This window comes from Ambystoma mexicanum, chromosome 10 (genome assembly GCF_040938575.1).
Source record: "Ambystoma mexicanum isolate Mex_15411 chromosome 10, UKY_AmexF1_1, whole genome shotgun sequence".
Taxonomy (NCBI): Eukaryota; Metazoa; Chordata; class Amphibia; order Caudata; family Ambystomatidae; genus Ambystoma; species Ambystoma mexicanum.
In genome coordinates, this window is record NC_090932.1 from 1,014,560,420 (window position 1) to 1,014,586,982 (window position 26,563).

At 46.5% G+C, this 26,563-nt stretch overlaps 1 protein-coding gene across 1 annotated transcript in view; it reads right to left on the reverse strand.

The window, feature by feature from the left end:
* CCDC150 (coiled-coil domain containing 150) overlaps window positions 1–26,563 on the reverse strand; it is a 917,521-nt gene that overhangs the window by 58,004 nt on the left and 832,954 nt on the right. Inside the window, exon 24 of the mRNA XM_069618819.1 lies at window positions 21,452–21,520. Coding sequence (XP_069474920.1) covers window positions 21,452–21,520 — 69 coding nt within the window. The remainder of the gene's footprint in view (window positions 1–21,451; window positions 21,521–26,563) is intronic.

Genomic DNA, 26,563 nt, shown 5'->3' on the forward strand with positions numbered 1-26,563 from the left:
GGAGGACCCCCAGGAAGGAGACAGGAGTACACAAGAGGACAGGAAGGGGAAGGAAAGGCCAGAGAGGGGAGTTGGGGCAAGAAAGGACAAGGCCCAGGCACTGGATCAGGACCAACGGATCACGGAACCAGGGAGCGTGGCGGAAGGGAACCAACCGCGTTGAGACGCGATGGGAATACCAATTCGGATTGCTTAAATAGCGGTCCTGTGTGAGAACGAGGCTTGAATCGCGCGGCAATGCGCATGCGCGAGTAGGCGTCGCCGCGCGAACGAGGTTTGGAACGCAAACCCGTTCGAACCGATGCGCGAACGACAACCGTGCCCCACACGGGCCAGGACAGAGCAAATCCGCCGGGAAACTGTGCCCGGAGCGACGCGTCTTCCCCACAATCTAAGACGTGGGTACAAACGCCAGGAACCAGTACGCCCCCCAGGGCCCCGCCGCCCAGCACAGGTAGGTGTCCTAACACAGAGTGGGGGATACCATCTATGACTGATTTTTGCAGTGAGGAGGAAGAAGGAGTAGAGAGGGTAGGAAGAAAGAGTGAAAGGGAAAGCTTAGATAAGCTGTACCTCACTAGAACAAACATAGACTCGCCATGGATCCGTAAGAGAAGGGAGGAGCTGGAACAAAGTGAGGAGAGGGTGCAACAACTAGTGGAAAAACAAACCCATGAAGCCACACCATCGCCATCTCCATCACGCCCTCCCCCATCGCACCCTACATGCTCAACCACCACACGCACGCTGCGCACAATAAAGCTTGCGCCCTTCATGGACGAAGTGACTCCCTATGCATGCCGGCTTAGAGACCTCCCTAGCCGCAGGCAAGGCAGACAGATAAACATACCCATATTAAACACAGGAGATGACGAAACAAGGGGAAGGGACGGAGAGGTAGGTAGGAGGAGGGGTAGTAAGGAAGAATTTGAAGTGGTAAAGGAAACAGGGGAGGAGGAGGGGTGTGAGGACTCAATATTATGGAACATAAAGGGTGACACAAGACACAACTTAATGCCACTGTTGGAGAGAGGAGGGGTTAGACCGCAGTATGTACCATGGAAGCATACGGATAAAGAAAATATAAAATGTAGGCTCCCATCACTAAGTGGAGGTGCGGGTAAGTGGATATATGAAATGGAAAAACACACCGCAGGGCAGAAACTAGCAGTAGGAGATGTGAAAGGCCTGTTAATATCAATATTAGGGGATAGAGCGGACGACATCTGGAAGAGAGCGGGATTCCATGGGATAACAATAACGAACACATCGCATGATGGGGCGCCATTTGCAAACTGCAGACATGCGCTATGGCAGGCACTGAGAGTACAGTACCCAGACACATCAGACATAGGAGCAATTACTTCCCGTAAGATGCGTGAGAATGAGGATCCTGTTGATTATATACAGGATATTCAAGAGAAGTGGCGCATGGAAACTAGAGAACAATGGGATAAAACACCAGCCGTATTTTATCATATACTAGTACAAGGGCTCCCAGAAGGAGTTCAGAAACAACTAAAGAAAGTAGTGGGAATGGAAGTAAAACCATGGCCTGAAATACAGCTGACAATAGTACATCACTGCAGGATATGGCAAGGAAAAATGAAACAAAAGGAAGAGGACAGGAAAACAGAAGAGGCCAAACTAGTACAGAAAAAACTAACTAAATACACAATGGAAGGGGCACTAATAACTGCGCCCACAACAATGGCCCAAAGCCCCACACAAGTAGTGGCTGCACAAGATCCTGCTCTAATAGCACCTCCACAAAGTATAATACAGCAAATGCCGCCACTACAATTACACGCACCAAACGTGGGAGGAGGGTACCCAATGCAAGGAGCAGGGTATTATGGTTATAACAGGGGGAGAGGAGGATTTATGAGAGGGAGAGGATACGGATATAATACCCAACAGCAGGTGGGGGGAGTTGGAAGTTCCTACCCCACAGGGCAACCGGTATACCAGGACAACACAGGGAGCTTCCCATGGCAAAACAGAGAACCACCCGTGTGTTGGAGTTGTGGACTACTAGGACACATGTCACGCACGTGTAGGGTCCGGCCAGGAACACCAGCATGGAATGAGCAGGCACAACCTAGGCCACCACAAGAACAACAGCCACGGCAGCAACAGCAATTAACACAACAACAGCCACTGCAGCAACAGCAATTAACACAACAACAGCCACTGCCACAACAACAAGTAGTGATAACACAACAACCCCAAACTGAACAAACGCAATTGGGTAGGGTGACGGTATTGGGACACAACCCTTACACAGGAAATGGCCAATCATTGTACCCCCAATAGGACAGCCCACAGACGGCCTTGGTGTGTCCCATCCTGTCAGTAACACCTAATAGTGCGGAGGAGCCACGCATAGAGGTAACGATAGGTGACAAAAAGTTATCGTTCCTTGTTGACACCGGGGCAACCCGGTCTTGCATAAGGGAAGGTAAATTTAAGATGTCAGGCGAAGCCATGAACACCCAAGGATTTTCTGGGGCTAAAGGATTGGTTCCTTTTACTGATAACGTCCCCTTATCTATTGGAGATTACGATCTGTCAGTTCCACTCTTGTATTATAGTGCCTCACCAGTAAATATACTGGGGAGGGACATAATGAATAGGTTAAACATGACAATCTCCTTTACAGAGGATGGTATAATTTGCTCTACTCCAGGGATGAACATGCTAGCAGCACGACAGATTATGCAAGCATACTGTGGGCAGACAGCAATTAGGGCGGAACCAGTAGATGGCGAGATATTCCAGTATGGAACAGACATGGCATTTGCATGGATGCCAGGGATAGAAGGGAAAATATGGAGGAGGCCAGCAGCTTATCTGTTCCGACCAGAAACACCTGTTAATGAACAAGAAGGAAAGGTGTTTGCAATAGACATTGAAAGCATTATTACAACAGCTGAGTATATTGCTGTGCACGCCCAAGACAAAGAAGGAAGAGCATGGAGGGCAGAAATAGCACTAGCAGAATGATGTAGGTTGACCCAGGTGTCAGATGAGGAACTGTTTTCAGAAGAAAAGGAGGAGGGGGAAATGGTGTTCATGATGAGTGTAGAAATATGGTTACGAGTGGCTCACAAACAAATAGCGCAGAAAATTGCTATGGCACTTGAGGCACCTGCATGCACCCCAGTCCCCTTCTTTAAGGAGGATATGTCAAAGGTGCCCAAATCATTATGGACCATTAGCCCTTATGACGTAGGATGCATTAAAAGCATAGGGGGTGTACGGATAAAATTGAAAAAAGGTGCAATACTACCAAGAGTAAAACAGTACCCATTGTCAAAAGAGGCAGATGAGGGCATATATGAAACTATAACGGCCCTTATAAACAATGGCATATTGGTCCCCTCAGAATCACCATGTAACACGGCTGTGTACCCAGTGCGCAAGGCTAAAGGGGGGTCTTGGCGCTTCATACAGGACCTAAGGCCCTTGAACAACATAGTGGAAGCAGAATATCCAGTAACAGCAAACCCGGCCACAATATTGTGTGGCATTCCAGCAGAGGCATCACGATTTACAGTAATAGATCTTAAAAATGCATTTTTCTCAATACCATTACACCCCGACTCACAAGATTTAACAAGTTTCACTTACCGAAATACTAAATGGAAACATACCAGGTTACCACAAGGGTATTGTGAATCACCCTCAATTTTCAATAGAGTAATACAGATGGATTTGGGTAACGTTGAGGTGGAAAGCACAGTGTTACAATATGTGGATGACATAATAATTTGCAGTATAAACGAAAGTAAATGCAGAGAGGACTCGTTAAAAATGTTGACTATATTGGCTGAAAAGGGGTATAAGGTAGACATGGAAAAAATACAATACTGTCAGGAACAGGTACTCTACATTGGCCAACTGATATCCCAACATGGAAGAAAGATTGCACCACAAAGAGCACAGGCCATCTCAAGCACTCCCATGCCACAGACTGTGAGAGAACTGCAGCAATTTCTGGGGTTATGCAACTACTGTAGAGCATGGGTATTTGATTACAGCTCATACATAGGACCCCTGCTTGAGGGTTTGAAGGAAGCAAATAAAGGGGAGAAAAGGTTGGGGTGGACTATGGAAATGAGGGAAGCATTTGACGAATTGAAGGACGCGATATCAACAGCTCCAGTACTGGCATCCCCAGACTATGAGCGACGGTTTTTTATATTTTCACATTGCGACTCAGCAGTAATGAAAGCAGTATTGGCCCAAAAAACAAGCATGGGCTATAAACCAGTAGCATTTTATAGCGGTCACTTAGACCCCGTGATGTTAGGCCACTTCCCTTGCGAACAAGGCCTCGCTGCAGCTGCTTTTGCAGTAGAAAAGGCATCAGCAATAACCATGGGGTGTCCAACTACACTGTTTGTGGAACATGCATTATTTGCAATATTGAATAAACCCAAGTCCACACTAACGACACAAAGGGCATCAGGTTATGAGATCATTTTGTCTAGGGCTGAACTAGCGATTGTTAGATGTAGCACTGTTAACCCTGCAAGATTTCTAGCAGAAATAATTGAGGAGGGAGATTACGCCCACGACTGCACCCAACTAAATGAAATATATTCATGTACTAGAAAAGTTGAAGAGAATGCACTAGAGGGAGGTGAGCTTTTATTTATTGATGGGTCATCAACTATTGATCAAGGAGATGGGATACGGAGAACTGGGGCAGCAGTGGTAAAAATGATGGAGGCTCCGGTGTGTGTGGCTATGAAATGTGTACAGCTACCACAGCATTACTCTGCTCAAGCCGCTGAACTAGTTGCACTGATATTGGCATTGAAAGAAAGTTTTAACAAACGTGTAACAATATATTCCGACAGTGCATATGTTACATCAACTGTCCACTCAGGGCTAACAAAATGGAGGAGAAGAGGGTTTAGGAGAGCTGACGGCACTCCAGTGCAACATGCCCTCTTGTTGGCTGAATTAATTGAAGTAATAAACGACCCCCAAGAGCTAGCCCTAGTAAAATGCACCGCACACACCAATGGTGAAGACCACGTCTCAAAAGGGAATGCAGCAGCAGACGCACATGCGAAATATGCTGCATACTTTGGTGAGATATGGGACCCCACAGACTCACAGAGAGGGAGAGGGAGGGGAATGGCTAGGGAGATGTTAATAAGAGAAGGGTATACCCATCTCCCAGCCACACAGATTATGGAATTACAAGCAGCAGCACCAATGGCCGAAAAGGAAATATGGGTAAAAAGAGGATGTACAATGTCACCAACCGACGCACTATGGTGCCAGAGTGATACTGGGAAAGTTGTAATACCGTTGGCACTTTTAAATACCGCCCTGAGCCAATTACATCACCCAGCCCATACAGGCAAGGAAATAATTGCAGCACGAATTAGAGATGATTGGTTCTGTCCCGAGTTAAATTCTCATGTGTCAAATTTTATCAGCAATTGTCTCACATGCCAACAGTTTACGGCCGGTCATACCCTAAAAGTGATAAGAGGTACCATACCCCGGCCAGAAGGACCTTTTCGGCACCTCCACATTGACTATGTTGATATGATCAACATATGTCAAGGTAATAGATACATGATTGTAGTAGTATGCCCATTTTCTAGGTGGATTGAAGCAGGGCCCTGTTCACACCCAGATGCATTTAGAGCAGCCAAATTCATAGTAAGGGAGGTCTTCCCCAGGTGGGGAGTGTGCGAAGTATTAAGATCAGACAATGGCCCACATTTCGCAAACGAAATGTTCCAACATATCACAGCCCTGCTGAGCATAAAGCACAAATTTGCATGTGCATATGACCCACAGGCTAACGGTGTATGTGAACGCCTAAATGGCTTATTGAAGGAGGCAATTGCAAAGATACAACAAACAACAAAGAAAAGTTGGTTGTATTGCCTTCCGTTAGCCTTGTTCGAACTGAGGAACAGGCCAGGGTCCGACCACCACCTCACCCCACACGAGGTGGTTACTGGACGTCAAATGCGCCTTCCCCTAACGCCAACGTCAAGGGCATTCACTGACCACGAAAGTTCAGCGAGTATACTAGGTGATGAAATGTATCAATATGTGTCGTCTTTGATTACTAGTGTTGTGTTTGTGTCTCAACAGCTCGAGCGCACGCGGGGCGGGTCCACCAGAGATAAAGAAGAAGGCGCCAGTACAGAATTAGAAAAAGAGAACTTGTGCAAACTAGCCAAAGGTGACCACGTGCTACTTCGCAATTTCAATAGAAGGTGGAACGACAAAAGGTTCACCGGTCCACATCTGGTAGAAGACGTATCAAAAAGCGCAGTAAAACTAAAGGATAAGCGTGCTTGGAACCATCTACATGATGTAAAGATATACAAACTGCAGACCCGCCCCAGCGCCAACAACAGGTCCATTGGAACAACAGCAACAACATCCCTGACAGCGGAAGGAAGTTCTACCACAGACAACGACCCAATTGTTCCCTTACCTTCTCACTACCCAGACACCCCAGAAACAACAACTGACGAAGAAAGGGGTGATCACTACACTGCCCACCCCATGGTCACACGTTCAAAGAGTAAAAATAATTACGCCATCTCCCCCCCCGCCCATTGACTGCAAAGGACAGTTGTAACTTAAACTGAAAGACATTGGCCGCACAAATACACATGTAAACACGTGAATGTTCTCTTTTTTCTCTCGCACATACAGGAACTGCGTATTATTGTATTATTAAGTAGAAAGCTAACTAACAAAGTCCACTGTCCAGGCGTAGATGGTACTCCCAGACGATAATTACCCAGAAGAATTGTCACACCAATTTGTATACGAAATAAAAAGGCCAACATACCTAAAAAGAAGAAGGGTACGTGTTTACTACACAGCCTTCCTCCTGGCCATAGAATATTACATGCCCCACCTCCGCCCATACTTGCCGGTCTTAAGAGACCAATCACTTAGAGTAGCGTGGGAGCAGCTCTTCGCCTGGGCACTGAATGACTATTTGATAGGGAGAGCTTAAACAAAACAAAACTAACATTTAAAAACGAGCATTTCTGAGAATTTTTAGGCGGGCAACTTTAACGTCGCAAGAATAAGCTGCCAGGACTGCAGCAAGGTAAGAGCAAAATGCCGGTGAGATTAGCAATTGTAATAAAAATAATAGGGATTTTGATGATCACCGGATTTTTGGCTGCTTCTGTATGGCAGTATAGCTGTGCTATCAATTTTGTTGCTGCACCCAAACCTAATATACCCCCGTTCCTTGCTGCAACAGGTGTTACGTCAGGTGGTAGTAGTAACATTGCACCAAAGAAAAATAGAGTTAAACGCAGCACATACTCAGACAATAAAGGTATTGATAATTATGTACAAGATTCAGCACACGTCACAAACAACATATGGTACCAACACATGACCCGCATTGGTAAGCAGACAACTGAGGATAGCTGCTACGTCTGCTCATTAATACCATACGCCATGAGTGCTTCACGAACATTTGTTGCCACAGAAATAAATGAGAAGATAGCGCAGTGCATAATATACTTGGCACTGTTCCAGACGAAAGGAAGATTCCAAGGAACTGTAGTGCACATGACATGGAAAACACGAGACTCATACCCATATGAAAACAACTTCCTCAAGACCTACTTGAGTTATCACAAGACCAGTTTACATGCTGAAGCATTCAAATATATAACAAGTGGCCCTGCAAAAGGAGAAACACAGAAAGTAACACTGCAGTATCTACCATGTGATTGGTACGCCACTGAAGTTCCGGGTATCAAGGATGCTGGGAGAGGCCGCTACTGACGATAACAGGAAAGGTGTATCTGGATAACAGCTGGGAGATGGGAGTGATTGGCAGCAACATGGTAACAAAAGAAACTATCTCAACCATCGAGACACACAATCACCGATGTTGGACGACGTGGATCAAGTATGTACCAATGCTCACGTGGGTAGAAGAAGATGAAGACCCAATAACGATACTACCGTTGACTGCGCCCAAGGTATGTTACCAGCATAAAGGAGAGGTGGACGTAGGATATAACACCAATTGCGCAAGTGTGACGGAGTTACCTGAGGGGGGAGCGGGAACAGCAGTAATAATGGACCATTATTGGGCCTGTGGAGAAAAGGCATACCATACACTGCCTCCCCTGTGGAATGGTGTGTGCACAATGGTACACGTCAATGTACCATCACTAGTGGTACCTAAGAAGCACGTCGATGTGGCGAAATTTCCTAGAATGAATGAAGGGGATAAGAGAAGAAAGAGATCTGCACCACTCCAGGAGGAGCAAGGGAACAGGACCAACAGCAATGACACTGTCCTAAATAGAAGAAAAAGACAAGGAGAGCCGCTGACAGGAAATTACCTGTGGGGAAGGTCGGAAACGGCGCTAACATCAATACCGCCAGAACACAGACTATTCAGCAGAGCAGCAATGTTCTTCTCCTCAATAATACACCCGGGATTACAGGCTTACGCAAACGCAAAATGGCTCCAAATAACTAGATGGGAACTAATGATGACCATCAATTCTACAGTAAATGGGTTCAACGCAATAAAAGAGGAGCTGCGAGCTGTAAGGATGGTAGCACTACAGAACAGATATGTATTGGACCTTCTCACAGCAATGGAAGGAGGAGTTTGTGCAAAGATAGGACAATCATGCTGCACGTTCATACCTGCCAATGATGCTGACAATGGTACACTGACAGAAGCAGTTTCGCAATTAGCTCAGATGCACTCCAAAATGACGGATGAAAGCAATGGTGTGAACAAGGATGAGAGCTGGTTTTCACTATTATGGTCGTGGATGCCATCCTGGCTGTCAGATGGACTGAAAATAATAGTGGGCTGTACTATATTGGCTGGAGCTACCCTGATCATAATTAGATTTTGGAAGGCACGAAAGGCACGCACTACTGACGAGTTGCTGGAATTGGTGGGAATGCCCCCCTTGATGCCAGCAGATGACGGCCAGCATACAGGTGTAATAATACAGGAAAGGGAGAAGCTGCGCACCCAAATAATTACCAACCATCTAGACCCACCATCAGTAAAGACCGAGAACCCAAGAAACCCCAGGAGCTACATAGGAAGATGGGTATACTGTACTCCTGGGGGTACCTGTGAATATATGTATTGGTCCTTTGAAGATCATGTAAACCACTATGGACATCTCGGAGGAATAACTAAGATATGGCGAGTAAGAGGAGATAACGAGAAGGATATGTTTGTGGTCGACAAGTCGACCAGAGGGGGGACTGAAGTGGGAGAATGGAAAACCAGGCTCCCGTCCTTCACCTCTCGCGCTTGGCCTAGAGGGTCACGACCCAAACACCCGCCACGAGAAGAGTTTGCCCATTTACCAGACGACCAATACCCTGGTACAGGAACATACGGATGTGTCCATCTGCTTGCCCAGCAGCCCGCACTGGCCATGCCGACACCTGCGGCGCGGATCAACTAGACTAAAATCTACACGTCGTTAGAGATGCCATGACGACCTAGACAACGGGAAGCACATCTGAACAAATATACACACTGGACATTCCCACACCAACCTACACGACGAATATACTCAGTGCTATGACGTAGGCGACAGGCATATTCACGGACGTGCATCTTTATTATTTTTATATAGGCTTTCAGAATGCAGAAACGCAAGACGCGTCATGAACTTTTTACTAGCTTGCTCACGCTTCTCTTTGAAACCAGTTACCACCATGAGAAATATAATAAAGACAATACTGATTATGGAATTATATGCTCCTATAACCTAAAGCACCTGTGCACCAAACGGACAACTTATGCACCGGGCCAAAGTAGGCCTCAAACAAGAGCTCCCGTGGACATCAACAAGACAAGAGTCAGTTGCTGATCCTGCAGAATGAGCTTGGCGAAGCAACCAGCCAAGGTCGCAATGTTGCAAACCCACGTTCCAAGAGCAAATCATCAAAGGCACGATGTTGCAACCTCGCACTCCGCGCACCAACGTTAAAGTCACACCGACAAATTAAACCAGACGCACAGTAGAAAAACAATATTAATTGTGCAGAATTATGCCTCTTTCACGGTCCCTCCCCACGTGATCAAGCCGAACCTGACGAGATGCCAAACCCGGGAGAACAGAGGCGTCTGGATCCCTCGCCACGAGACACTGGCAGATACACTTGAAAGGCTCAATGGACATCTGCAACAGTGGGAACGGTACCCCGTCTAGCTATGAATAAGTCCTCACATTGTCTGCATGTACCCATAAGTGAAACATTGTTGCAACTTACAGGTACACCGAGAGCTGGGAACGACGGTGGTCCCAGGCTGGGAAGCTCACGGGCGCACCAATCAGAACATGGGGCTCTTATCACTGACGCCAGCACATTTAGCCAATCCTCAGGAGCCTTCATGTAACAATTTTCATGTATCTAATTGTAGGGACAACCCAGATATACCACCTGACTACACCTTGTCCACTAATATCTTTCTCTATATGTGTGCTATACTAACCCTACCACTCGAACACCCAATTAAGAGTGGCGATAGGTTTTTGTTAACTTTCTGAAGTGACGCAAGTAGCGCGTCATAATACAGTAAAAAGGGCCTGCGAGCCCCACGATTGAGTGTGTGTCAGGACGAACGCGTGCGCTCCTTGACCCATCCCTGCCGTTTGTCTAATAAACAGCAGAGTCACCTTGCTCCTTGTGTGCGTCTCATACTCTATCTCATCTTATCTGGGATACACACGGGAGGAGTTGGGGCCTCCCTGCCTGGAGGTCGGCGGACGGTCCGGCCGACCCCGGCAGAATTTCCCCCCGACAACGTGGCATGTGACGTCAGAGAGAGTGTGTATGTGTATGAGAGTGTATGTGAGTGTGTGTGTATGTGAGAGTGTGTGGGTGTGGGCGTGGGTGTGTGTTTTTATTATTAGCCTCTGTTGGCTGATTAAAGACTAATATTTTAAATACAGCAGCTGAGGCACTATAAAATGCATTTTACCTCTTAACCATATTGATGCTGCCATGCCAGATAGTACAAACACCTCTTTAAGCCTCATCCCAGTGGGCAGATTCTGAGAGGTCACCTGGTCAAACTACCTCTTTCCTCTCTGTGTGGGCTGACCTCCCCTACTCCATCCTGGCCTCGACCACTCAACTTCTCCTCCTTGGAGACCTCAACATCCACCTGGATGCTTCCTGTCCCTCCTCTTGCACTCTTTCGCGACTTCTGCGACTCTCTCTCTTTCTATTCTTCACACTGGCCCATGAGGCAGGTGTCAGTTGAGGCTTTCGCTGCCACTTTCTCTCCCCCTCCTCCACCTCTGGCTGACTCTCATCCTGACACAGTCCTTTCCAAGCTCCACTCTTCCATCTCTGATACTCTCGATGTTCTTGCCCCCGTCAGGAGAAGCCCAAAGTCAAGTACAACTCTTGGTACGACTCTGACCTCGTCACCCTTAAACACAAGTGTAGGGTGGCTGAGAGGAAATGGCTGGCAGCTTGTGCATCCTCTGCCAAAATGGCCTGCCGCCTGCTCCAAAGGCATTGCCCAGCTCTGCCCGCACTAAGAAGAGAAGCCACATCCAAGGCCGCATCTCAGCAGCATCTAACAACTTGGCCGAACTCTTTAAAATCTGCAAGGAGCTGGCCAATCCTGCTGCCGTCTCTACTTGTCCTGTCCACTCTGAGGCCCTCTGCACAGCCTTGGCTTCTCATTTCATCTCTAAAACCCAGGACATCCTGTCCACCCTCTCGTCCTCTCCCTCTCTTCCCGCTTCTCTCTCTCTCCGCTGCGTCTTTCCTCTGTTCTCCCCTGATGAGATTTCTAGGCAAGTCTGATACATGAAAGTCTTGTCAAAACATGTTCTTCCCTGCTCTTCCAAAACCATCAAGGACAATATTGACACCCTCGCTCCTGCCCTGGCCGACTTCTGCAATCCCTCCTTTACCACTGGAGACTTCCCCTCCCACCTGAAGCACTCTCTTGTGCACCCTCTTCTCAAGAAACCCTCAGCCAACCCCTCTTTCCCGGCTAACTATCGCCGAATCTCTCTCACTCCTTTCCTGGGCAAACTCCTGTAAAAGATGGCCATCTCCCCGCTTAACCTCCACGCTGACTCTGTTGGTTGTCTCCATGACCATCAGTCTGGCTTCAGAGCAGCTAGAAGCACAGAAACTGCTCTCCTGAACATCCGTGAAGAGCTGCTCTCCATCCTTGATTCTAATCTTCCCTCTGTCCTTATCTTACTCGATCTCTCTTCTGCCTTCGACATGGTCAACCATGCCATCCTGCTCAACCGCCTCTTTGATAACCTAGGTATGATAGATCATGCCCTGGCCTGGCTGACCTCTTTCCTCTCCAACCGACCCTTGCAGGTCCAACTTGGCTCCTTCCTTTCCTCTATCTCACTCTCTACCTGTGGTGTTCCCCAGGGGTCTAACCTTTCCCCCTAGCTTTTCAACCAATACCTGGCACCCCTCGCCCACCACATTGCTCCCTCTGCTCCAACTTTCAGTGCTATGCGGATGACATTCAGCTCATTTTCAGGCTTCCCGCTGACACCTCTTCTCCCTCTTTCATCGCTGACTGTCTGCCTGCAATCAGGAGTGGTGTGACGCCAACGACCTCTGCCTTAATGCCAGTAAGACAGAGATCCTCTTCATCAGCATACCTACACCTTCCTTTCCTGTCACTCTCTGGCCAGCCTCCTTTGGGCCTCTTCCTGCTCCCACCCGTGAGACTAAGAACCTAGGGGTCATCTTCGACTCCACTGTTACGCTCACCTGGCTCCCACAGAGGCGTCGATCGGAACTGGACAGCTGCGGTCTCCACCAATGTGACGCGTAGGGCTGAGTATGAAGTCTTGGGGAATAATACCTCCAGCGGTAAAATCAGGTAAGTCTATTGTGGTGAGGAGGGTTCCCCTGGTTAGTCCCTTTGTTTCACCTTGCTGTCCTTTTGTTTCCCCTTAGGGGCCGGGGTTCGGCGAAGATGCAGTGGAAGCTGCGACGACCCGTGAAGAGGAATAGTACCCCCGGCGGTAAAATCAGGTAAGTCTATGGGGGGGTAACTAATATTCCTCTGTGTATTCCCTTGGCTCACCTTGTTGTTCTTGTCTTCTCCTTAGGTGGCGGAGTGCGGCGGGAACATGCAGGAGGATGCGGTGGAATGTGAAGATGCTGTGAAGGCCGGTGAGTTCAGCGCGGCGCTGCAGCAGGCGAGGCGAGGCGACGCGCATAAAATAACTTCTTTCTTCCAGCTCGAAGGCGCGATGGATCGGGAATTCAGGTAAGGATTAAAGGTATTGCTCTTGTTCTAACCTTTTCTCCTTCTTTCTCCCTTTTCTAGGAGCTCCAACCTCGAGGCGTGCGTGGCAGAAGGCTGGATGCAGACTTGCAGGCACAGTGAGCGTTACGGTGCTGGATGCAGAATAACGCGAAGCGTGTGCTGCTCTTCGGGTGTGGTTTAAATAGCCTCCAAAGTAGTCCCAGGTAAGTATTCCTCCCCAGCCCCGCCCGAGTAAAAAATAGTCCCTAAGTAAAGTTGTCCCTTCCAAGCCTCTTTTGGCTTGGAGCTCTTGCAGCATGGTCTGCATCAGGTAGGTTTTAATCTATGAGCCTGGCGCCTATGGCGCCAGGACTGACTCTCCATATGAGCCTGGCGCCATAGGCCCCAGGACTGGACCCAAATAGCCCCTAGCAGGGGTTGTGGGCTTGCTTAGGATAACTTGATGCCTGCTTCCAGGGTTGCTGGACGTGGTCTGGGTCCCCGGGGGTAGGCATCATGACATCCACACTTTCCTTTTCGCCTCACATCTCAGATGTTTCTAAGAAGTCAAACTACCAACTGCACCTCCTCAGAGGTATTCTTCCTTTCCTTTCCTTCCCCCCCCCCAGAAGCTCACTGTCTCTAGATCTCTGATTCTCTATAGGCTGGACTACTGCAACAGCCTCTTTCTAAATCTGCCTGCTTCTACTCTCTGCCCTCTGCAACCCATCCAGAACAGGACTGCGAGACTTGTCCTTGGCCTCAAGCCCAGGGATTGTATCTCTCCAGCCCTGAAATCTCTTCATTGGCTCCCCGTGGCTGCAAGGATTAAGTTCAAGACCCTCTGCATTGTCCACAAGGCCTCTGGGGCCTGGGCCCACAATAGCTTCAACTCTCCTTTCGGAAATACCTTCCTACTCAAGCTCTTGGCTCCCCCACCTCCAACGCCCTCAGGGTCATTCGCTTCTCCAAGCAACAAGTTGGTGCTAGATCTCTTTCTTCGGCCAGTGCCTCCCTCTGGAATAGCTTCCCTGCCTCTCTGAAACTTGAGGAGAATCATCTTTGGTTCTGGAAGCACCTCAAAACCTTCCTCTTTGCTTCTGCCTTCTCTCTTCCTCTCCCCTGCTGATCTCTGTCTGTTACTGCACTGGGCACCTGGCTACCTTCTGAAATCGGGCCCTGGTCCCTGCCCACCCAGCTGCATACCCGCACTGCCCCCTGGAACCCTTGCACTTGGGTCTGTATCTGCAACCCTACAGTCCCCTTACCTGCATATATTAGACACCTGGTGTCTGCGCTTAACTCTTGCACTTGCCAACTGCTGGCCACACTACTTGTTGTTTGGATCCTTTGTTCAGCACTTTCCACTCCTCCCCAGCTCCTTGCACTCCCCCCCTTCCCTCTCCCTTGCACTTGAGTGATCTCAATGTCACTGAGCCTAGTAAAATTGTTGTCTTGTCCTCTCTTGCCTCGTCGCGTCTTGAAACACTTGTGTATAAGCGCTATAAATAAAATATCATATCCTATCCCTTCTGGTGAACAGCTATATACACTAATATTTACCAAAACTCTATCTGGGTATTATGACTGAGCAGCAAGGATTAGACCTAGAAAGAGTGAGAGTGATGAAGGGTTCAGTTAAGAGCACAGCCAGAGCACGCTTAATACAATTTAGGCAAAATGTACACACACATACAGTTATTTAATTAAGCATTAGACAAACTAACAAAACAACAGGTAAGTAACAATAAAAACATTCACTACTATTATGTACACATTCACTTTGGTGTGCTCTGCTAAGAGCACATGCCCACTTTTTATACAGTTAGATCAGTTTCAGAATACTGGAGGATAGCAAAGTAATAGAAGAAGAACCAGGTAACTAACCATTGATTAGAGAACTAATATGTTGAAAATAAAGAAGTTTGAAACACCATTCACACAAGATTGGCAACACCAAAAAGCAGTTTGTAAGGGTCTCACAGTTAAAGAACAATCTAAGAAAAGTTCTTAGCAGATCCTCTCCCAATCCAGCCACCTTAGGGGAAACATTGGGGAAGATCCTTCACCAGAACTCCACCAATCACTGTCAGGCAAGGGAGAGAGGATAAGGACATTATGCATGTTAAACCCTATGGAGGTTGGTAGCCTTACTGACCCTGTATACTTTGATTCACTCAGGGACCACTGTATGAGTTCCTGAATTCGCTAGGCCCCTTCCTTGGTTCTGTTGGGGCGAGGTCCAGGGGACTTGGGTGCAGAGATCACTTGCGGTGTTGGATTTTGGTCCAGCTAGACGGCAGTTCCGTGCTCCGATAAGATGTGTTCTGGACACTGAACAGCTGGACACCTGCTAGACTGAAGAAAGGATCACCACTCCAGTGACTACCTCAGATGTCCCCTAGGACAGGATGCAGGCGGTGATCAGCAATGGCCACTACTGCAAGGACCCGCTTCGTGCTGGAGAGAGGCAATTGCAGAAGGGGAACTTCTTGCTTCCCTAGTTGAGGAAATGCGGAGTCCCAAGGCTCAACTCGGGACGATAGCCGATGCAGCAAGATAACCCATAAAGAAGCTGGTCAGATTACAGGAGGGTTCCAGGACACTTCACTTCAGAAGGATTCCAAGGGCAGCATACTAAAGCAGAGGTTGAGACTGCTTGTTCCGACCAACCAAGGGGCAGAAAAACCAACAAAGCCCTTCTGGTGATCAGCAAAGGAGTAGTGCTTCTCCAGGACGGATGAAGAAAACATGCTGGCTTGCTTCCGACGACAAGTTTAGGTCTCCAGTAGGATGCTCCTCTGTGTAGGGGTCTTGGCTCTAATGACGATCTGTTGAATGACTGCAGGAATCCCCCTTTTATCCAGGATTCGAACTGGCGTCGCCCCTGAGTCCAACAACAGTAAGGAACTGCACAATTCCAACTGACAAAGCTGTGTAATCCTGGCCAGTCGCTGGCCACCCCATCTGCCCAGCAACAGACAATTTGGTACTGGTCCACAACCATGCCACAGTTCCAACCCACACATCCAGCCACAAACACAGACCACTACTTTACCTGGGACAGCTAGAGCTTTCCCCAGAAACAATCTGCCCCTGAAACAACAGCAACAAGGCCAAAATACAAGATGGCCAAAGGACTGGCAAATATCATGTGGCACAACAATGTTAGAGTATGTTCATGTATGTATTTATAGTGCGCCAATAGCCCGCAGGCATCAGCGGCGCAGAGAGACAGGACTAGATGCAGGAGGGACAGAAGGGTACTGGAAAGAAGTCTATTTGAGTGTGAGTTTTTTAAAAAAGATACGTTTTCGGGTTCTTCCTGAAGATTTTGTAATTCGGTTCAACTCGCATTGCCACAGGAAGACTATTCCACTGCTGGGCCGCCTGGACCGGGAAGGATTTCGCGGCACCCATCGCTCGGTTTTCCAGTGGAACCTGCAGCTTGCCTAGTGCTTGTGATCTCAAGGTCCTGTTAGGGATATGTTGGTTGAACTTGGACCTAAGATACATTGGATCCACCCCGTATAAACATCCATGCACCAACATCATAGCTTTAAATAGGATTCTCTCCTCAACCCTGAGCCAAAGAAGGGATATCCTGCCCTCTGTCACATGATCTCTTCTATTGATCCCTTTTACTACCCGTACCGCGTTGTTTTCCATTATCTGGCATTTCTTGATGCCTATTTTAGATGCTCCCAGCAATAATGAATTGTCGCAATCAAGCCGCGACAGTATAATGACCCTGGCTATCGTGGCCGAGTTATTCTCACTTAGCAGTGGGCGGATGGCTCTCAAGAGCCTTATGTAGTAGGCATTATTTTTGTAGAAGTAGTTAGTCTGCACCTCCGAACCCACTGTGGATTCCATCATCATCCCAAGAGTTTTTACTTGGGAGACTACCTTAATACATAAGTCTTTGACAACAAACTCTTCGTATTCTATTCCAAGCTTGTCTCTCGCTTGGCTAGAGCCAAATATCATTAGCTCAGTTTTTTTGCTATTTAAGCACATCCAATTTTCTTCCATCCACTTGTCAATTAGATCGTACAAGGCCATGATCTTTTCCTTGTCTATTTGATAGTCGCCCTCTAGTTCTAACACTAACTGTGTATCGTCGGGGTAGTTGGTAAAATATACGCCGATGGATTCTAGTAGTACACATAGGTATTTCATGAAGAGGTTGAAAAGCAGAAGGGATATACTAGCTCCTTGTGGTACCCCTGCAATTATAAGGGTTGGTGTTGAAAACTTCTCTTCCCAGTGTACTCTGGCTACCCGATCTGTGAGAAAAGATGCCAGCCAGGCCAAGGCCGCTTTGGAGCATCCTGCTGTATTCTCCAGTACCTGTTGGAATAGTAGATGATCCACCAGATCGAAAGCCGCACTTAGGTCCAGAAGCATTAATATCCCTGTCTTGCCCTTGTCCACTATGGGGAGCATTCTTGATTGGAGATCTAGCATTGCGGTTTCCCTGCTATGTGCGGCACAGAAACCCGACTTCTGCTCGTGCAGATTATTATTGGTTTCGACATGGGCCTGCAGTTGTTCTGTGGCAATTTTGTCCATGATTTTCAGTATGAAATTAATGTTGGTGATCGGGCGCATATTGCCGGGATCCTTAGGGTCCAGGCCTGTTTTTTGTTTAGCAGGGGCGTGATAAATCACCTTCTTTATGGCTTTAGGAATCATGTCATCATGAAAGGAGGCATTTGTTATCTTAGACAGGACTGGGGTAAACAGTTCCTGGTTATCTACAATAATTTTAGGGGGAATTAGATTTTCAGCACAAGAGGACGGTTTCATTTTAGCTAACACCTTTACCATCTCATCTTCTAAGATAGGTTGGAAGTTGACATTGTCCAGCTTGTAGGGCTGCAGTTTGGCCGCGTTGGGGAGATGGTTCTCTTTAGAGGTTTCTCTTGCCTGGATAATAGACTCTCAGCTTTTTGCGTTTTATCTGCAAAAGCCTTTTTCACAAGTTCACAGTCCTCCTCCGATGGAGTGTAAGGAGAGGACAAGGCTTTAGGTTTCTCAACCGAGTTGAGAATATCAGAGAGTTTGCTTGTCAAGTTAGGTGCGGCTTCGATCAGCTCATTGTAATCTTCCGCTTTGGCCTTTCTGATGCCTTCTCTATAACTGGAATTAGCCTGGTTCCATTGTTCTGTATTTCCTGGTGATGGATCCTTTTGCCAGATTCTTTCTAGCTGTCTTTTCTCAATCTTGAGCTCACGAAGGGTGCCATTAAACCAACTCTGATGATTGTTAGATTTCCTAACCATTTTGGATTTAAGAGGGGCATGCTATTCAACTAACCCCAGTATATGGTTTGTGTAGTGTCTCGTAACACAACAAAGGCGGTTTTATAGGAAGGTAGGTATTCAAGGTGCATCAAAGGATTGCAAAACAAATGAATCACTTAGAGTGCTCACACTCAACACACATGAAAAGGGGGGAGGACCACCCGACTCGGCGTACCTGACCCTAAGGAAGAACACCCTGAACCTGGCGGGGGTGCCTGTCCCTGGGTGGCGTGTGGTGTATCGCCTACTAAAAAGATATAGAGGAGAGTACTATCCCTCAGCCTTCTATACTAATGGCAATGTCTGGAAACAGACACGGGTCGTCCAACAAAAGCATTTAAAACAGTGGTAGACTCCAGAGGGTTAAGCAGCGTGCAACAAGACAATGAATTGGGTCTTGAGGCTGCTTGATCTTGAATGTGGATCCAACCTGTAAATCAGGTCAACTGCTTATATTCCATCCAGAGTGTGCAACTTTAATGATACCCGTAGGTCACTGTGGTTGGGGTATGTAAGAGTACTGGTGGAGTGACCACTGGTGGATAAGTAAAATGACCAGCCAAGGGGCTGGGGGGCTAGAAAAGGCTCTTATACAAATTAGTGGCTCACTCAGTGGTAATGAGTGTGCTACAGTAGATAGTTTTTAGAGGGTGTAGTGTCTCAGCATTTGCTTGCAGGAGTCCCCTATTTGAAAGCATTCTACTATTTGACGAAGTCAGGGTTCCAGTTCTGGGCCTATGCCTTTGAAGTTTCTGCTCGGAGTCCAAATGTGAGGGCTATCTTTATGTTTAGGTGTGTCTTGCAGACATATTTCAAACATAATTTTGAAATGGTCGGACCAGATGCACGGCTGTGTTATTATGTTCTGAATGTTAAGGTTCTGTATAGCAACCCAGTCCAGCTGATTGCCTTTCATTGTGGTTGGTTCGTTATTCTGGGTTAGGTAGTCAATATTTTTTAACGGCTTTTCAAGGCTGATTGCTTCTTGGTTAAGGGGGTTTCTACACTACCTGTTAAGACCGCCCACCAGAATTGAGGAGGAATTAATAGATTTGAGAACATTCAGCTGCTGAGTAATTTCGCAGCTAAAGTCTGAAACAAGGGAGGGAGGCCTATATATCACAATAAAGTTAATACATTCTCGGGGGTCGGAGTGTATTTGAGGTGGAGGGTTCCACAACCTGCACAGGACAGTGGAGCTGTAAATAATCTAAATGTCTCTCTTGCTATTATGGCTAACCCCCGTCCCTCTTTGTCCCTATAATGGCGATAGATAATGTATCCTACTGGGACGGCTTTATTACAGACAGGTCCAATTGGTTCTTTGAGCCAGGTTTCTGTTAGGAATAACATGTCCAGTTCTTCCTCTAGGATACAATCATAGATGTTCTCTGAATGTTTGCTAAGGGGCAGTGTGTTCAGAAGGCATACTTTTAGGGTCCTTGGGACCTGCTGTTGCAGGTTTGTCTTCTCCATCGTATCTATCTATTGAGGGATACAGGTGTGGTGAGAGCCCTGCAGTCAGTCGACTGTAATACTAGCTTGTAGATTGTTTCCCCATGAGTCCCTATCAGTACCCTTGTTTCGTGTAACTTGCTTCGGCTTTTCTTCCCCTGATATATCCCAGTTCCTGCCCCCAATGGTACCCAGTGAGCTCCGGGAGTAGATCCGAAATCACAGATTTGTGGTGTCAGAGATGTGGCACGAGCTGCGTTCAGCCACGGAATGCCGCAGACTGGCCGCAACTCATCCGCGCCGGCGTGTTCGTGCCGGGTTTCTAGGAAAAAACCTTCCAGACTACAATCCCAATGGGAATTGTAGTTCGGTGCGTGCGTGCAGACGTCCAATCACAGAGTCTGATTCAACTCGCACAGCTACTGTTACTTTTCCGATGCCATACTATGTGAAACTGACTGGTGCTTGCTATCAGTCTAAAACACACTAGGACAGCTGAATATCGGGCAGTCAAAGAGTAACAGTTAGCACAAATCAATTCTAGAGGACAGTTATTAAAATTAGGAGTACAACAATGTTAAAATTATACCGTATAAAAAATGAACTTTAAGAAGGTTATTTCTGTCTGTACCCTAGTGAAGCCTATCTCTGGAGGGGAAGGGCACCAGTTGCCTTTTATACTGCCGCAGACTGGCCCCAACTCGTCCGCGCCCGGTTTCTAGGAAAAAACCCTTCCGGACTACAATCCCAATGGGAATTGTAGTTCGGTGCGTGCGTGCAGACGTCCAATCCCAGAGTCTGATTCAACTCGCACAGCTACTGCTGCGTTGTGTCTTTTAGAGTATAAGATACTCTAAAAGACATTAAGTGGTAAAATGGAAAAGCACAAAAGACAAAAACTAAAATGGTAGGAAAGTATCTGCTGCCACCAGTCCCTCCTGGACACAAGTAACCACAGAGTTACAAATAAAGTTGCAGAGTCACAAATTGTCACTCTTGCAACTTCTTTTCAGTGCCACCACAAGAGCGTTCTTGCTCCTGTCATTCAATTCCAAATGCCACACCACTGCAATAGACAATCATTGGAGACTTTTCTCTAATCATTGTCTGCCAACAAGATTTTATCCTCAACGTGCTCCTGCAACCCACATGAACATCATTCAATGCCCTTCTCTCTCTAATTGATGCGAGATCACATCTGCCTATGTTGTGTACCTTTTGCTAAAGCCTCATCAGTCTTGCTCGTAATGTTATACCTAAACCGAGATCGCCACCACTCACTGCACAGTCCAACCGCCTAAGATTTGACCTCTTGAGATATCCCTTCCACCACTGCTCCTTGCCCCAAATGCTCATGATTTCAACAAATCACATTCCATTGATGCTCCTGCTTCATAACCCAATCCTGCTCACATACCTGCTCATGATTTTCTTTCTGATACTGTTCTTTCAATAACACCATCTGCTTCAAATCTGACTCAGTTGCCTGCATAGAGAAGAAATAATTACACAGAAATGAAGGGGCACTGTAGAAACATTAATCGGAACAGTGGGAAAAGTGAGAAACTGACCTACTTGCAATGACTTATTTAATAAAGCTGTTTAACCCAAGGAAGGGGTCGTTATCACAGGATAATTGCCCAACCACTAGTAATGTCCCAAAAGCCATACGTTGGAGCAGGGCAATGAACACACAAGTGATAATGGTCCCCTTCAGAGGTCTATAAAGCTATTAGCAGATACTTGTAACAGTAATATAGGTTTTGGAATTGGGGTTGTAAAGTTTTAAAAATCTTTAATAGTGAGGGAAATAAATGCAGCAAACTTGTTAGAAAATGAAGCAGGTTTTTATTTTGTAACATTTGAATAGCAAGGTTGTCTTAAGAAGGTAGGCATTTTAATTGTAAACTTGGTTCAACTGGAACAATTTGAGCTTTCATTGGGTGAAAAATCTAAATAAACCATCCTCTATTCAAAAGTAAAAGCATTGTTCCATTATTCAGGTTTTATCTTTGGTTTGGTTCACAAAGAAATGCCTTATGTTGTTTCTTAATCTGCTTCTCAAGTTTATGCTTCCCCTGTCTGCTGCTAAATTTAGAATGTTACAATGCAGTGGAAGGGGTCAGAAATGTGAGACAGACGTTTTAGAGGGTTTTTAAAACAATGCCATTTTATAAAACCAAGATTGTAAATCCAACACCTTTCTTGCCCTACTCTAACAGGGATTACCCTGCCTAAATAAATGAAGGAAAACACTCTAACATAACATTTCTGGCCCTCATACCTATACAATAACATAAACAAGAAAGTCTATAGCAATTTGTAAGACAAACACTTAAATGTGCAACCCCTTTTGATTCGATGTCCAGAACCGGAGAGTATTCCCCTTCCCCAACTTTTAAAGTCAAATTCAGGTCCAACACAAAACTACAAGGAAATCCAAAGTTGAAACAGAGTTCCAACACAGTTCTTGATAAGGTCTGTTTGGGATTGAAAGAAATGTCTGTCCACCACTCCACAGTTTAGCCCAGAGAAGAGCCTTCTCCTCCAGGAAAGATAGTTCAAGATTTGTACTGTTTCTCTTGTAGTGCCACATAACACAATAACGTATTGAACTCAAAGTCTCACAGTGCTTCCTCCTTGACACCATGAAACACCATTTTTGCTTCAGAGTGATTTCTCTTAGCACCATGAAACATAACAAGTTCAACTTAAAGTTTGCTTTACAGTGCTTCTTGGAACCATAAAACATAAGGTTTGCTTCACAGTACCTTCCTCTTGGCACCATGTAACAACAACTTCAGCTTCCACCGGGGTGATCCGCTCCCAGTCTTCTACCTCTGCTTCTGTCTGGTCCACTCTCCTGCCAGACCAAACTACTTCAAGTGTATACCATCCGGTGTTCCCTCTTCTGCGTTTAAACACAACAACTTCCACTTCAAACTGCTTTAATCACTTCTGTACAACGTTATAGCAAAGACGAGATTTTAACCAGTGCGCTTAACAACACCCTCCTTCTAGGGCTACTTTGTAACCAATCTTGCATTTTGTTAATCCGCCAACCAAGTATTTTCAATTCAACCTCTATTGGCTTTGACAACGTACATTCCTGACCAATAGCTGTTTTTTCTACACCATAGACATTTGTGTACAAGCTCCACCTTCAAATATGTTATATCAGCCCCTTTTCCATTGGTAGTTATGGTTATTCCCAGACAAACCGTTATCTCTGTCTCTTTTGGCTGAGGGCAATGCTTGTTCACATCTTTTCTCAAAGTCATGCTTGTTCTTTGCTTCTTAGAGGTTTAAAACTTGGGTTTTGACAGGATACAATGTCAGGTCTTAACCGATGCTTGGTCTGTGTGTTAAAGTCACTTTCGAGCGCATGCAACCATTATTAATGTTGTTAAAGCTGTTTTAAGAATGTGCAAGGTTTAAACTTCCTTCCACAGCGTATTCGCTTATACACGAGTGCTACATTTGTTGCACTCCATTGTCCGACACGCTCCGGTCAGCTTTTTTTTGCACACCTGAAAGCTTGAGAAGGCGTGTCAATACTCACCGACTCCTCAGCCTCTGTCACAGGCTGCAGAGCTTCTACCACAGGTGTTTTCTTGACTGCAAACGCTCATCTCTGCAAGCTGCCTTCGGTTCCACCCCAAAGCTACAGAGTCCGGCTCACCACGACCCCCTGGAGCATGCCAGCCTCCAGGCAGGGTCTGCTGCATGCTTCTGGCTGCGATAACTCTGCAATTAGGTTCACACCGGGAAAGCTTTCAGACTTCACGCTTCCCGCTGTGCAACCTCTGCAATCCAGACTTTGGGGAAAAAGGATCAACTCAGGATTGGAAACTGGAATAAGTGGATGATAAATCCCAGCGTCCCTTCTTTCCTCCCACTTCTGTGGATTTTATGCAGCAATGCGTTTTCTTCTGCTACCTCCTTCTGCAAGTACATCTGCTGCTACTAATCCTCCAACCATGACTGCTTCTGGTTGCCTGCACCTGAGGGAGCCTTTAAGCCTCTCAGCCTCCCTCAGGTGTGGGCTGATAAGCCTAATTGCCTGACCTTCAGTTCTGAACTGCTCTTCAGCCCTCTCCTTCGTTCCAGTACTCCTGGGATTATGGGTAGTACCTACCAGAGGATTTAGAATTCTGCACTTCTTTAATTTGGCAACATGCCATTAACAAAGTGGCATTACGAGCAAAGTTATATAAGGGGCTATCCTAGTCGGCCTGACCTAGTCCCTCATGCCCCCCCCCCCATGTGATCCTCCCACAGAACACCACCCTGGAGTCGGGATCTACCTTTCCCTGGACACATGAGAAGGGTCCCAGTCCAGGTTTGTGGGGCGGACCACAGTTGGTTGTCACAAACCCTTCCCCTAATGCCGCTGGTTTTCACAGCCTCTACAGGAAATCGGGAAAGGAAGTCAACACTGCCTTGTTCTTTTCATTTCCGATGTTCCACTGAAAAACAATAAGGCTGTAGGTCTAAAAACCAGCAGCTGACTCTAGCGTTGGTATCTTTTCTTAAGCTTAACCATTTAAGGGGAGCATAGTCTGTGACTAGGGTAAACTTCCTACTAGTCAAGTAGTCTTTTTAAATATGTTAAGGCCCACTTAATGGCTAAGGCTTCCAACTCTAGAGTGGCATAGTTATTTTCCCAATCAAACCATTTTCGACTCACATAGAGGACTGGATATTAGATGCCACCATGGAGTTGAGACAGGACAGCCCCAAGACCGATATGTGAAGCATCTGTTTGCAGAACAAAGGGTCTGTTGAAACCTGCCACTTTTAGAACAGGTTAACGACACAATATATGTTTTAGTTTATTTTTTTTTAAAACATCATTTTATTTTATTTTCGGAAACAACAACATAAGTAAACTTCACAAAGCCACGTCTATTAGCGGTAGCATGTTACATCACTAACAGAAAAAGAGATTTCAAATGTAAGATTATACATTAACAGCACCCATCAATCTCAAGCACCGCTGCACCCCCCAGCTCCCTGTCAGCAAACCCCTCTCCCCCAACAACAACAATGCCAAAGTCCACCATTAATCCACCTGTCAACCCTCCCGAGCCAGGTGCACCCTCAACCCCCAAAGTGGGTATCAATGAGGTCACAGAATGATCCTGCTTGTGTAATCTTACTTTGTCGCCTCAACCCAGCGCATTCCATTGCACATACCCTGTGAATCAGGTCAAGATAGGCTCGTCTGGTGGGGGGGAGGGTCCTGAGGTGACTTCCAATGTATAATCAGCAACTTGCGTGCCGAGAACAGTAATATGTGAACCATAATGCTCGCCGTCTGTCTTACATACTCTGGTCCGCTTGCTCTGATACTATTTCTGGCCTGCTACCGCCGTACTGTTACTGTACACCCTAGGGTATTTCCTCTGTTATTCCTAGTGGCACTGTAATCTATGTAATATATGTAACTAGAAAGATAGTTAATGTGTTGTTACTGTAAACTTTGTAATGTAATTTATTGCCTGTATTTTTTTCAGCAACTTTGTACAAATTGCGCCCTGATGCCCCCGGGCCTGATGGTTTGCGCGTTATAAATAAACAAATACAAATACAAGAGTCTCACCTCAGGGTCTGTATGCCACGTTTCATTATTGATACCAAAGAGCATGGGCCCCGAAAGCAAAGTCCACAGTTATATTTGGAATACGAGAGATCTGGGAATATACATAATTTCAATATTCGAGTACGATTGGGCATGACCATATGATGTGGCCCAGGGTACCCAGCACTGTCGCCAACATGCACAGGAATGTATTAAGCCCATTTGGTGTAGTTTACTAGGGGTGAAATCAAGCCATTGAATCAGCTTGAACTGAAGTTCCCTAATACGTATGTTGTACGACACAGAGGGTATGTTCTCAAAATAGTCCTATATTTATTTTTTATAGTGATTTCATTTTGAAAAAACAAAACTTTTATCACATCACCAATGTCAATTTGGGTATGTAGGTACTCAGCCCAGTGCGCTGCAAGAGTCGCATTCCGTGTGGTGTTGTTGGTGATGCAGATAGAGTAAAATGAGCACAATCTAGGGAATTCGGCAGGGTTCCGGCCCATTTCTTGTTCCCCGGCGGGGAGGGGGGGTTATCATTTAATGTCTGCATGTTCGTGTTCGCTTTAATCACCCTACGGATGATGTGATATTGTAGCCACTCCGTACGCTGGAGTTGTAGAAGCCTGCAGGCCTCCTTGTGTCTTATTGGGAAATCATCATTGTATAGGTCGGCTACCCGGATTCCCGACCACAGCGAGTTCTGGTGCTTGTGTAGAATATAGCCTAGGACAATGGATAGAATTGCACATACACGGATCCACAGCGGTGCCGCCTGAGTATCGGCTCCCAGAAGTCCCCTCAGTCTGTGCCACTGGGCAAGGGTAGGGCCTATTACCGGGTGATTTATAATATTGGTTGGCAGTTTTTTCCATGGGATAGCGAGAATTTCTGCTGGCGTATATGGTGCTATTAGCAATACCTCAATCTGGCGCC